The 13791-nt window shown below is 48.1% G+C and overlaps 1 protein-coding gene across 1 annotated transcript in view; it reads right to left on the reverse strand.

The window, feature by feature from the left end:
• The window catches only part of GRIP2 (glutamate receptor interacting protein 2), a gene marked incomplete at both ends in the record, with an annotated part of 287551 nt that overhangs the window by 13249 nt on the left and 260511 nt on the right, over positions 1-13791 (reverse strand). The window contains 5 exons of the mRNA XM_082321071.1: positions 1461-1637; positions 4035-4174; positions 8665-8809; positions 9101-9246; positions 10050-10116. Of these exons, the coding sequence (XP_082177197.1) occupies positions 1461-1637; positions 4035-4174; positions 8665-8809; positions 9101-9246; positions 10050-10116 (675 nt within the window). The remainder of the gene's footprint in view (positions 1-1460; positions 1638-4034; positions 4175-8664; positions 8810-9100; positions 9247-10049; positions 10117-13791) is intronic.

Genomic DNA, 13791 nt, shown 5'->3' on the forward strand with positions numbered 1-13791 from the left:
AGCCACCTGGTGGCATGTTCCCACCAGGCCCGGCACAGCTCCCTCACCCAAACCCTTCCCTCTGCGCTTTCCTAAAGCTGTGGATGAACCTAAAACCCGCAAGGCTGCCAATCTGTAGTTCTCCATTTGGGGTGTAAACCCCAATCTCCAGGCGCTGTGTGTCCCAGGTCTCCCTGTGTCCTGCCTTCCCTGCCCACCCCACGGGTGACCCTGCGTGTCCTTCTCCCTACCCTCCAGCATCCCTCTTCCCAGCCGGCGCCAGCACACCACCATGCAGCCAAATGCAATTACCAAGGAAGACGAAAGAGCCCCTGAAGCAAAGGTGCAGTCTATGGATGTTGGGCAACTTGGCATCAGCCCTCTTCCCCAGGGCTCTATGCTTAATTATTCACTCTCAATTTACCAGTAAAAGCAATCACTTTGCTAAAATACAGTATCCAACTTGTGTTAACAGTCAATTAGATGGAGAAGGATTGCAGCATTATGAAGGCCAGGGAATTCCTCCTTAATGAAGCCTCCAGTCCCAACTGCACTCCCAGATTAAGACTTCAGACCAACGGAGGCTGAAGGAAGACACAGGCGTGATGAAAGACACCCACGCGGTGCTGTCCTTTGAACTCTTCTAAGTCAGAGCACAGTGAGCACAGGCACACACCTTGCTCAGCACATTGAAGGTGCTTTGCAACAGCGTTCCTGCAGCATCCCTCCCTGTTTTCACATTCTGCTGCGGACAGCAGTCTTCTCACCAATTTCCTTTTGTGGAGGTGATTCAGGGTTTTGTTTAGTTTCAACATGGACTAATACTAGCCTACATCACTAAATCTGAACTGGAATAACTATTTTCCAGTACTTTCCTCCAAGTAAAAATCTATTCCCATGACTAGAGCATCCTCCATCCCAATTCCATATGTCTGTCAGAAGCCACAGCTGAATAAACCTGGCCTCGAAGACATGTGTTCATCTGATCACTCACAGGAGAGTTAGAGGTACTTTCTTGTATTACCTTAATTATTTTGTTAAGTGAGTGCTTCTAGTCACAAAACATTCTTGTGGATTTTAAAACATCCTGAAGAGGATTAATATGTCCTGCATGGCCTCCCTGGAGAATTAAAAGCGAGCTATGGACCAAATACTCTGTAAGACATATGGCCAGTGAATACTTCCTCTGATTATGTGAATTATAAAGTGCTGTAATGGTTTTGAAAATGCCGTGAACAGTATGATGCCATATAAGCCAGAAGAAATGTGCCAATAAAAACCTAAAACAGATACATCAACTCAGAGCACCACATGAGTGCATTTTAAAATACATTTTGTTCCTTGCTGGAAGCAAGAAGCCATGCAAATGCGGTCAGACAACAGGCTTCGGCTCGCGTTCAGTCTCCAGACAGGTTCAGAGGCTCTGACTATCTTCACCTTGGCCCAGAGACCACCCCCAAGAAAAGACAACCCTGGCTTACCTTGGCTTCCATACCCAGCATCAATGCCGGAGCCATCCCAGGACTCCATAGCACTGTCCACGCTAGGAATTGTGGTGGAGTACATCTCAGACAGCTTGCTAGTTTTCTGGGAGTCCGTCAGTTCATCTTCTGGGTCGCTCACTTCATTTATACTCCCCGACTTCTTGGGATAGGATTCTGAAACCAGAACATGCCTCTTTAGCAGGCACGAAGAGCAAGCCTCAGGGAAAGGCTTATGCTGACGTGGGAGCAAGCCCAGGTACTGTAAGTCTTCTGAAGAACCTCTTTAGCTCTTCAGAAGTAGCTGAGAAAGGCTTGTGCAATACAGTTGAAAGGATTTCATGCAGTAATCTTATCTCAAGCTGAATCGAGAAAAAATGCCATTCTGAGTTTTTAGCATATGGAATATAAGGAGCAACCTTTAGGATTCACAAATACAAGAGGGTTGGAACCTAATCTCAATTCACAAGAGCATCTTCTTGTGCCTTTGGAAGCTTCCTCTGAACAGCCCTGCCCAGAGAAGTGTTGGCCTTTGTGAGCAACAGCCCATAGCTTCTCTGGCCTCAGAGAGCCTCCTTTTTACTCAGATCAGCAGTGCTTCCAGCCAAATTGCTTCTGGCATGATCTGCCTTTGGGGACGGCACCCAAACAGTGCCAGAGCAGCACCTAGTCAGGGTGCTGGCTGCAAACTTGGTGTTACAAGCAGATGTTCCAATGAGATTCCAACGACAACACAACCTGGTCCCAAACGACTGCAGATGAAGTTATAGCCCCCTTCCAAGATCACACAACCTTGTATCAATTCAGGGCTAATCACCACCTCTCAGAGAGTCTCCCATGGAGTCTCACGATAATGGTGGAATTCCTGGGCCCGGTATTTTGAGGCTGAATTTCCCCTGATTGGTGATTGGAAAATGGAAATCTGAATATGGATGATGAAGCTCAGACCTTCCTTTTCATTATTTTAGTAATAATAGGCCCTTATTATCATTATATCAAATTCCCTTTCAGGCAAAAGCCATGCAAGGCATGGTTTCTCAGCACAAGCATTTCTTTGTCCTGAATATTTTAAAGTCCTTGTTGATTAGATATCCTGTTAGCCATCCACGCCCTGGATCTCCGACTCACAGAGGCTGGGATGAAAAGCCCTCTGAAAGTCTGCATTTGTCAGTGCGGACAGATTATTTTACTAAACAAAGGCCAGTGTCCTGAAAGTCCCTATTTTCCAAGCATTCAGAAGATTGCTCACCATGATTAACTCAAGATTACCTTGAAATTTCAATTACACCTGCTTCATTCTCAGAATGATTAACGAGTCTCCAACTGGCACTTGCATGTCAATTATTTCAGCGAGTCGCTGTGACAATGCTAAGTGCCAGCAGGGGAAAAAAAGAGTATTTCAGACCAAGGATCAAGACACTTGGCTGCAGGGAACAAGAATGGGGTTTCTTGAAGAGGAATCAATTCCCCAGTTCTGTCTCTTTTTGCTTAATCACCACCCCCTGCCTGGGCTTCCTCCATTTGTAAAACAGGTGCATTGCCACATATTTGCAAACCGCTTTGAGGTCTACAGAAGTGCTATGTTTAAGAGTGATGCTACTTTTTCAGATGCAGGACAGACATCCCACAGGCCAGGCCTGCTTGGAAGAGCTTTATCACTTGATTTCTTCCAATTTCTGCAGCACCATGGGCCACTGGCTGGGTAGGTCCAGCTGAATCTAGAGACTGCAGAAGCACGGCATAAAAAAGACAGAAAATACTGGATGTGGGGAGAGACAGAAATGCAGCCAGAATGCACCAGCTACTTTCTGAACTTGATGAAAAACCCTCTCTTTGGCTGTGACCTCGCAGAAGAAGTCAGGGAGAAAAGTTTGCATGTGCCCTGGTTTCCCTGATCCCCCTGCTCTATCCCCCAAAAAAGTGGCCTGCCTGTACAAATTATGCTCCTGTGTCAAGAACAGCAGCTTCAAAGCCACAGGGAGCTTGGCAAGGAAATGAGAAGGGGATTTCTAGAGTAAAAGTAGATGCTTTGAAAGATGATCTTAGGACCCTGAGTCAGAAAAAGGGGTGAAAAAGATTTATTGCAAATCGCTTTCAAAAAGTTGAATTAAAGGTGTTTGTGGGTTCTTTTTCCCCCATTGATTCTACCAGCTCAGAGTCCCCTTGCTCATTTTTTGGGGGGTTATATTTCAAGAAAACCTTCACTCTTCTACTATTAAAAAGCATCTTCTGCTTTATTGTTGTGTGAAACACCCAGGCAGACAGGGAATGGCACGAATGGCACAAGGTGTCAATCTGAAAAAAAATTATCATCACCAATAAACCTGCTGTCTAATCTCTTCCCAGTACCACAGAGAGCCCCTGGATTGCCTTTTTTTAAAAATCTGTGAGTCAGAAGTCAAAAAAACCACCCATCTTTTCCCTCTGTCCCCAGCCATGCCCCTGACCATGCTGCCTCGTCTCACCTGCCACAACACACGAAGGAAAACCCACAGCGCTACCTACTCCATCGCCTGGGGTTCCTACTGGGCTGAGCCTTCGCCCTCCCACCCCAAACCGGGCTCCCCAACTCACTCTCCGTCTGCTTCTTGATCTTCAGAGTGACCGTCTCTCCCGCCATCTGCAGCAGGTGAATGGCTTCGCTCAGCGGTTTGCCCTTGAGGCTCACATTATTAATCGCCAATATTCGGTCACCGACGTGGATGGCTCCGGTTCTGGAGAGAAAAGGCGCTGTTAGAAACTTCAGAGAAGCAATTTGCCTCTGCGAGACAGGCCATTAAGTTGTCGCTTGAAGCAATAGCATATTAACTCCCAGCACTTTCAAATATGTCTTGGTTTCCTTTTGGTACACTGTATACCCACGGTTTCCTCTTCATCACCACTACCAGGAATCTGGGTTCCCCCCGCATCTTCCACCTGTGTATATACATACATATACGTACAGGAATATATGCACTCCTCAGATCCCAGGCCCCTCGGGACCTGGGACTGCAGACCAGCTTACAGTCAAAACCCTTCAAAGCAAAGGCGTCTATGTGCTAAAAGCACAAGCATTTCCAGCGTGTGATGTCCACTGGTCATCACACATGGAACTGAAGGGCACGTTCACACTGATGGAAAGAAATGACAACACAAACCTAGAAACCCATTAAAAAAAAACCCAAACCAAATGGCCCAACACACACAGAATGCGTGTGCAAGCACGAGCTGAGCCAGTTGCAGATCAGTTCATGATATGTTTAAAGCTCACCTCTACGCAGCTACGCCACTGCGGCTTTCTCCATCAAGACCACTGTGCTAGAAGAGGTTGCTGTGTTTTATTGCACAGCCCCATTCCAGCACTGGCTTCTGCTCTCGGCTAAATAAATTCTCAGGCTTCAGCAACAGCCAGGAACAAACTAACAAGTCATGGCAATTCTCCCCCTTCTCCATCCTTCCCTCTGCCTGCCCACAGACAGGGGCTCACTTTACCTCTCCCGGCGTTTGCCGCTGCTTTGGGAAGAGCAGGCAGGACAGGATGTGTCCATTGCCAGAGCTGGCAGCCGAGGCAGGAGCCTGCGCTCGCTGCTGGCCGGACCGAGCTCACCACACTCAGGCTCCAGCTCCCTAATGCTGGCAAGCGAGAGCAGCAACCCTCTCCTCCAGCAGTGCCGTGAGGTTTAGCTATCAGGAACCCGTGCGATAGAGCCAGGAGGAGATGCAAATCTGGACCGCAATATCTTTTTGCCGTGGCAACGTGCCTCTCTCAGGTTACATCTCCAAATTGGACTGCTGCTCCTGCAGAATTAGGATTTGATATACTGTTGCAGGCAAAACAGCTACTTGTCTTTCCCCAAAATATGAAACTTTTGTAGACATGCTGCTGTGAAACATCTACTATAAGTAAATCAAACTGGGAAATGTAGCCTAACAGCAGGCAGGACTGTTCAATCTGCTGCTGAAGCTGTTGAGATACTTGGACAATGCCATGACAGTCCCAGCCAGCCACTAGATGTCCGTCTTGTCCCATCCAAATCAGCCTGAAAAAGCCCTCAGGGAAAACTTGTGCATTCAAATAAATTACAGATCAAACTGGAATCAGAGTATTTGTCTTAAAAGTTTCATCTACGTAGTCAAATAAAAATCAAGCTTAACTGCTGGCAGTTTAAAGGCGATCCTTCACTCGCTGCAGTGGTTCGGCATTCGAGGGCCTCCTGCTGTAGCACTGAACCCAGCATGGGGACGCATCTCCCACCCAAGACACCAGCCCAACCGCCTGCCTCTGATTCAACGCAACTGCTCTGCAGAAACCGTGAAAGTCCCTCAGCGGGGAAAAATACAGAAACAATGAAAGGGAAAGGTCACGTTCAGCCAGGTGTTTTTCTTCAAGGGGGGAAAAGTAAATCAAAGTCCAGTCCTCTCATCTGTCCATCTCCAGGCACCCCTGTGAGGACAAGCAGGCAGAAGCCAAGCGGGAGCGACAGAGAAAGCTATTTGTAGCTAATCACCCTTGTGCCTCTCCATCATCACCGACAGTCCTCAATTCACCTCCAACACAAACCAGCCCAAGGAGCTGCGTGCTCCACGTCCCTTCTTGCTCAGAGGACACATGCAAGAGCAGAATTGAGCAACAGGTAAGTTGCAAAGTGTAAAAGGGGCTGCAGGCACTTTCCAGCCAGTGCTGGAGAAGAAGTGGCTCCGTGCACATGGTAGGGATTTACCTGGCATGTGGGCAAGGCCACCATCCCTTCTCCCCCCTGCCAACATGGGTTGGTGCTGAGCACTCCTGGACAAAACCTGCCTGCAGCCACCCCCATCTACTTGACCAGGTGGCACTAGAGGAGGCTGGTCAGGCACTTTAAAATGCCAGCGATAGCCCAAAATTGTTCTTGGAGAATGATTACACCTTGACTACAATTGAACAGTATGTTCAGGCACACTCCTTTCCCCAAGAAGAAGGAAAATAAGTCCCGTGGCCCAGGCTAAAGCCACCCTCAGGTGCTGCAGGAGGGGATACAGAGACTAACATCGGAGAGAGCCACCGCTTGACACCAACTCAACAGCCCGAGCTGCCTCCATAGGTTTCTATAGGATCAGACACATACAAGGAGAAAAATGTTCAAGGTCAAAATAAAACCCAAGTCATCTGAATCCGGAGCCTTTTAAGTTTAGACAGCCTGTCACCCGCTGTGACAGACGTGTGACAGATCCTAGAGGACACCCTGCCTTCCCCATCACCGAGCAGGCAGCCCGAGCCGCAGCGCAGACCTTCACTGGTGCCTCTACGAAAGCGGCCGGCACGTCGCCGTTACCAGACGCCGGGATCTTGTCCGCCCTGCACCAGCGCTGCTGAAACATGTCCTGTGCTCCGGCAAAAGCCAGGCACAGCTTTGGGTTTAAATCCCTGTCCTTCACAAACCTGTCCCATCCTTCAGAGCCTGGCTAAGGGTGCCTGTGGCACAGGGAAGGGTAGTGACGGCAGAAAAGGGACAATTTAGGATAACACTAGGACCAGCCCTCTTTCCTTGACAAGGTCGAGCCACTCCCTTCTGTTACTCCCAGGAAAAAAATATGCACCATCTCAGAGAAAAATATGCACCTTTCCTGCAGGCAGCCTTCATCCCAGCACTCCTCACCCTCCCCGCAGGGAGCCAAGGTTACCCAGAGAAAGCCCCGCGCCTCTCCATCCCCATGCCGCTCCTCTGCGCAGACACCGTTATTTGTTAGTCTGCTACGGTGAACACGCGGAACAGCTCCATCCCTCTTCTCAAAAGGCTTTTCATTCCTTACTGCCTGCCAGCTCCTGATCAAAATTCAATAGTACGACAGCGCTTGCCTGCGCTACGTTTCTCTGTGGAGCAGTCACCGATGTGTATCCGAGTTCGAAGGAGGAACAGTCACGGCATTGCAAAGGGAACCAAGAGCAACAAGGGTATGAGACCGTCTTTTGACACCTGACAGCGTTTGGGCTTTCTGTCCTTAACCTCTCTCACGCTGGGCTGCAGGTACAGTGCAGAACTGCTATGCAGAAAAGCCTCGGATACTCTGTGGCTATTATTTTCTACGGAAAAAGACTGAATCCTACAGTGGCAGGCAGTAATATAAAATCCCCAAAGAGAAGAACCACTAATGACTAAGTCCATCCCTCTTCCTTACTTCTCGGGAGACACTGATCTGCTTTCTGCACCAAAGGAAAGCAATGGAAATGTGCAGCAGTGTGCGTGCCGAGAGCTCGAGGAACCCAATGCAAAAAGAGGCACTGAGCTGTTTTACAGTCCAGCTAAGAGGGAGCGTGGCCTTGAAACAGAAAGAACCAAGAGGCCAGATCTGCAGTCAAACATTCCCAAGGTCTAGCACTTTCCACCTATTTGTTCAGGGGGGTTTTGCTGCTGTTCTGCCCGTCAGGCAGCACAAGGTAAAGCAACCCTACGAGAAGCGTGAGTCAGGGTTGCTGAAATGATCTATTTACAAGTCGCAGCTACCGTATAGACAGATTAATTAAGGTACAGTGTATGACTCAGTTCCACCTTACATTCTCAGCAATGTCCTGATCCTTTAAATCCCACGCATGCATATATATTCAGACACAGGCGCACACACAGTCAACCTCCCTGGTTGCTGAAGGTAAATCTGCACCTGCATTTATGCTGCATAAATGTCTGCTGCTTGAGGCACACCAGTCCTGCACCTCCGTGTGTAACAGACTAACCAACCAGCAAGGATGGGCCAGAAGACCCCTGAGATCTGTAGCTTCAGCAGGACACACCACCGCCATGGCCATAAGCCATAGTTTAGCAATAGGTCAGCCCTGGACAAGAGTCTGTGGCCATTTTGTGGGCAGGCTGGGCACTCTCCCCATGCAAGATGTGGCGTGGGGAAATGACAGACCAGGAAGCACCGCTATGGAAGAGGGGCAGATAAACACATTTTCCTGGCTGCTGCATTCAACCAACACGCTGGATCTGACTCTTCCACAAATGCCCTGCTTTAAGCCTCTCTCATTGGCCTGATAGCATAGTCCCAACCATCCCACACGTCCTGCACGTGGGTCTGCAGAGCCAGACCGGCAGGGCTGTCCCTGCTTCACAGCACTTGGCACCTTCACAGCACCTTTCCTTTTTAGCAGACTAAAACACCGAACAAGAGTTTATGACAGCAGAGGAGACTTTGCAAACTTCAAGATCCCTTCCCACGTCAATTCAACCTCTCTGCCCCCAAGCCTCACCTTTCTGCCAGCCCTCGTTTAGTCAAGCCCGAAATGACGATAGGATCGAAAGGTTCCTCAGTCCCGGAGATGGTTATTCCCAAGGGACCGCCATATCGCTTCAGTTCCACTGTGTAGATAATAGCACCGGTTGTCTCCTGCTCATCTGAAAGGGAAAACAGGAATGTTGAATTTTTTTAATTAGCCATATGAAAGAGGGCATAGGAAAGACTTGCAGCATTTAGAAGCAAAAGCCTGAGGTCTTCAGCCATGCTCACACCAAATAGGATTTTAACCTTCCAGACTCCATTTAAGGGCAGAATAACAAAAATAGACTATAATCAATTGGAAAGTGGTGACCGGGCTGGCGGCAGCCCTTATCTTTGTTGGTTTGCACTACCTATTGGGAAATGTCATTACAGTGGACAGGCACCAGTTTGCATCAGGATTTCTGTACCGGAGTTATCTTCATCCTTCCTAATCTTCAATTTGACCAGGTCTTCACACTGCCTTAAAATCTGGACAGCATCCTCCATTGAGCAATTGTCAAGTCGGATGTTATCAATGGCTAACAGCTTGTCTCCCGGCTCCAAGGTGCCAGTTCTACGTAGAAAGGAAAAGAAAACTAAAAGTACATTTGCGTTTGCCTTTCAGATCCCACGACGCATTCAGTCCTGCAGTGGCGATGACAATATTAACTTTTTACTGTCCTTGATCTTTTCTGGGAAACAACCATGAACCGAGTCTGGGCCAATTATAACTTAAAGAGGGAAAGTTTGTGTAGAGCATGCATCAACACCGAACAAGGCAAAAAGATTAGATATACAACCTGGGTAACCTACAGCGCTGAAAAACGCCTGATATTTAACTGACAGATATTCTACCTTTTATGGAAACTCCTGTATGAGCACTCTTAGAAATGAGCCCTCCAGCAGCACTAAATTCCTCTGAAAGCCTTGCTATGAGGTGTTGGGATCAGAGGTGAAGTCAATAAATGCTGAGTTATTTGCACAGTTCTCCACCAGTGCCCACAATTCACTCACTCTCTTCACCTGAGCAGGAGCTGAGACAGAGCAAACTACCTGATGAGCCATAGCACTTTATGGGATATATGAAGCCCTTTACCACAGGCTCTTAAATGCTAAACATCCATCTCCTATAGGGTCAGCAGACCTCTGAATCAGTGCCCTGGCCACCTTCTCCATTAGCTCTACTCTACTTGCTTCAATACAGACAGTTTTTATTGCAAACCCTACTGTGGTCTAAGACAAACCTCTAGGGTTGACATCTCCTTGGATGCTGGCAAAATCCAGACCCAAGTGCTACAGCTCGGGCTTCATTCTACCTCTCATTACTGCGCCGGACATTTTGCAATGGGTTTGGCAGATGGGAAATTCTGCACTCACCTGTGTGCTACGCTCCCCTTCTTGATGTCAGAGATGATCAAAGGCTCCCCAGGCTTTCTGCTTGCAGCTGCAAAAGGGACACATGGGTACAAAGCTTGGTATTGAGTCTGCTATCTAGAAGGGCATGGTTAAAGGGCAGAAAGTTATAAAGAAAGGCAATTTATATTCCTTGGGCAAAATCATGCTTTGCACTTGAACTCTGGAAGCCACAGCAGGAAAAAAGGTAGTGAATCCCTGCAAACATTTGTTGGTTGCCCTTTGCCTGAATTAGCTAGCTGCTACCTTTGGTCTCCTCCTAAAGAAGGGGAGGACGCGTGGTGTCTAACAGCAAGAGGTGGGATTGCCCGATCCCAGCGCTGTTAAACACCCGCTCACCCACACCTCTGACGCGAGACAGCAACTGAGTCAACGGCTACGGCGGCAGTCAGACATCAGCACTGCTGCCTAGGGAGTACCTAGCTCAGCGCTGTGGCCAATATAAGCATTTCTGTGTTCTTGAAGTAAATTGGGCTGGGAAATTTTCCAGGTGGGAAATAACCCAGGGAAAATTAGATAAAACAGTGTTTTCCAGCTGGCTTAGCTCCCCAGGCCACTTCATCATACAACCAGATAAACGAGGGCTGGTCTCAGTGCTGGAGCTGGAAGGGGTGGTTTCCAATCTTCTTCTCCTGCCCCACCCTGATAACTTTTTCAGCCCACGAGAGATGCGAGTATGCAATTCTGGAAGCATTTGCATTTTCAAATTTGCCTGCAAGACCTGCTGCTTTCTTGAGAAATCCAAGTGAGATTTATGACTCGAACCCCTCCTGACCTCCCTGCCATCCGCACACCAAACATATGCCAAGAGCATCCTTTTCACCCCGCATCACTCCCTCCTGCCTTGCTATGGGAATTGCATCGTCTCATTTAAAGCTGACGGAGCTTCTCAGCAAAAACTGCGTGGGAAGGAAGAAACTCGCAGCATCTGAACATATCAGGTGCAGGTCAGAGATTAAAATATCTGTGAGGCACGTGGCATCAACCGCACAGAGATCCACCTGCCTGAACAGCAGTTAGAGAGCACCCCAGAAAGTCAGACATAAAAGAGTGCTTCCTCTTACCAACCTCTCTGCTCTGGCTTTTTCTGTTGTTTACATTCATTTATGAGATTTAAAAACATATGTGCTAACCCATCACCTTTAAGCATACCCTCTCCCAAATATAACTAAACCTTCTGAACCGAACAGAGCCAATCTCAGTTGTAGCAGGGCTGAGTATAAAAGTTAGGTCAGACAGTGAAAAGCAGACCGTGACTGATTTTATAATAGTCACGGCAATGCGACTGCTGAATGATACAGAGCCTGGAAGAATTATTTTCCCCATCTCTTACTGGAGCACGGTGCCAGGCAATTTTGGTCTGGACACTCACGTGCAGCTTGTGGCTGTGGGTCGAAGAGATGGGGAGGGGTCGTGGAGATTCACTGAGGGCTCGTGCTTATATTCAACCTGTCCACGGCACGGGCCAGCCAGCAGATAGACCGACACATGCTGGGCAGAGCTGAGTGCTGGGAGGGGAGGACGGGGTGCAGCAGCTAAAATCAATGCAGAAATCCCCCCCTTCTTGAGAAGGCCACACACCATGGACTAAGAGCACAGGGCAAGGAGACCTATCGCCCTGTTATTACTACTGCTGTTCCCCTTTTCAATATAGGACACGTATTTGCTGCTGAGAGATGCACGACGAGGCGGTCTGATCCAGCAGTGATGAGAGACCCTGTTTTCACACCCTGAGCCCCGGGTCGGGCTGGCATTGCTGCATGTTTAATCGCTCCCTAGCCCGGTTCTGTCAAAACGATCCAGGTTAGCAAAAATACTTTTCACCGCGAGGTGTGTTTATGAGTTTCAAAGCAGAAGCAGCATGACAGAAAGGGGTTAGGGAGGATCTCCACAGTCCTGGTGGTGGGTTGGGGATGGCCACCTCTAAACCTGACCCAGCCACAACTGGAACGACATGTCCAGAGACCGTGAACACTCAAAAGAGCAGGGGGGGGAACAACAAAAAAACCAACCAAGTATAGACGACAACATGCCTCAAGCTCTGAGAAATAGTGTTTATCTCAGCATCTGCCTTACAAGCCCTGCAACACATGGAGGGATCCTGCCCACGGTCAGTCTCTGAGCAGAGAGCGAGACCTCGTCCTTCTGCAGCTCCGCAATGTGTGTCAGCACTGAACGCAGCACAAGCTTCCCGTATCAGAAGCAAGGGTGACAAACCAAGTGCTTTGTTCATTAGGAAACAAAGCAAATTTTAAGGAAAAATCATTCTGGGTTTTGTTTGTGGGTTTTTTGGAAGTTGTGCTTTCCAAACAGATTTTCTTGAGACTTCAGTTAAATGGAAGAGCCACGTACAACCACATACAACTGTTCCTACCATCAGAGTACCCAAACGTTAATAAATGGTAGCCCTCTGTTTTAAATAATCACTTAGTATAAAATGGAAAGGCTTTATAAAACCATCATTATTAGTCAGCACCTACAAATCTGAAAGGCAAGTTAAAGAGACTTAATGAATAATCATTCTCTCTCAAGAGGCATAAGATACAAAGTTAAGATAATGAAATCTCAAAGCACAGAACAGTCACTTGCTGTTCGTTTTAAAAACCGGTAGTTACTAACTCCATTAATTCACCTTTGGCACCCCAAAGCCCTTCCCGGCGCCCCAGCAGAGCACCCAGCTGGGCTTTCTGCCCACCGGCGGGACCAGGCTGCCCCCGACCGCCCCAGCCACCCGGGGACCCCGGGTTTTAACAGTCCTGGGCTGCTCACGCAGGGCAACAACGTGCCTCTGCGTACCGGCTGCCTGCCTACAGACAGGAGAGCCGCAATGACGCTGAAGTGGTGGCTCAGTCTAGGTCAGAGGCATTAGATATATAGCTGGCTGGTGAGATTTTGGATAAACCATTTCCAATTTGCCTGCAATTAAAAATAAAACAACCTTAAACTACATTATTATTTTATTAGGGCTGAGGTCTTTGGAGTTAAGACACTTGAACAAATGAGTAAAGCCTTTTCATCCATTCATTTCTGCTGTCAGTGTGGTTATTTCTCTTCAAAGGACATTGTCTTGGTAATCCTGTTGGCTGCAGGAAGACACAGTTTGGATGCCCAGCCTTGCCTCTCTGGGTTTTGCTTTCCCGTCTGTAAAACGGAGACAGCAGCAAAGGGAGTCGAGGGAAAAGATGGATGGAGAGACAGAAGCAGAAGCTGCTGTGCAGAAACCCACGCTCTCTCTTGGCCGGCGCTCTGGTTGTGGCCTCCATCTACCAGGGCAAACCACTTCAGGTGGACGTAGGCTTTTTTCAGATACATCTGTATTTTTGGCGGGTTTACCAATACAAAAAATAGTTTAAATCTGCTCCAGTGGCCCAGAGAAAGCTCCATAAATCAACGGCTGGTGAAGGTAGAAGCGTGGGGTGGGGGAGAAACTCAAAATTAAAACACTGCTTGGCGGTGGTGACAGGGCAGTGATAAAAAGGTGAACTGATCAATACTGTTATTTACTTTTTATAAATTGCTTTCAGTCTCTCGCCACCTCTGCTGGGATTCTGGCTCACTCGGTGTTTACTCTGTGATGGATGACAAGGCCAGAAACACATGTCCGGTTTGTGTTTTTAATAGAATGCATAATGACTCGTATTGGTAAATTATTCCCCTCCAAGGAGCACGAGCACATATCTCACACGCATCAATGCTTCAACCCATT

The sequence above is a fragment of the Platalea leucorodia genome (genome assembly GCF_965183815.1).
Source record: "Platalea leucorodia genome assembly, chromosome: 9".
Lineage (NCBI taxonomy): Eukaryota > Metazoa > Chordata > Aves > Pelecaniformes > Threskiornithidae > Platalea > Platalea leucorodia.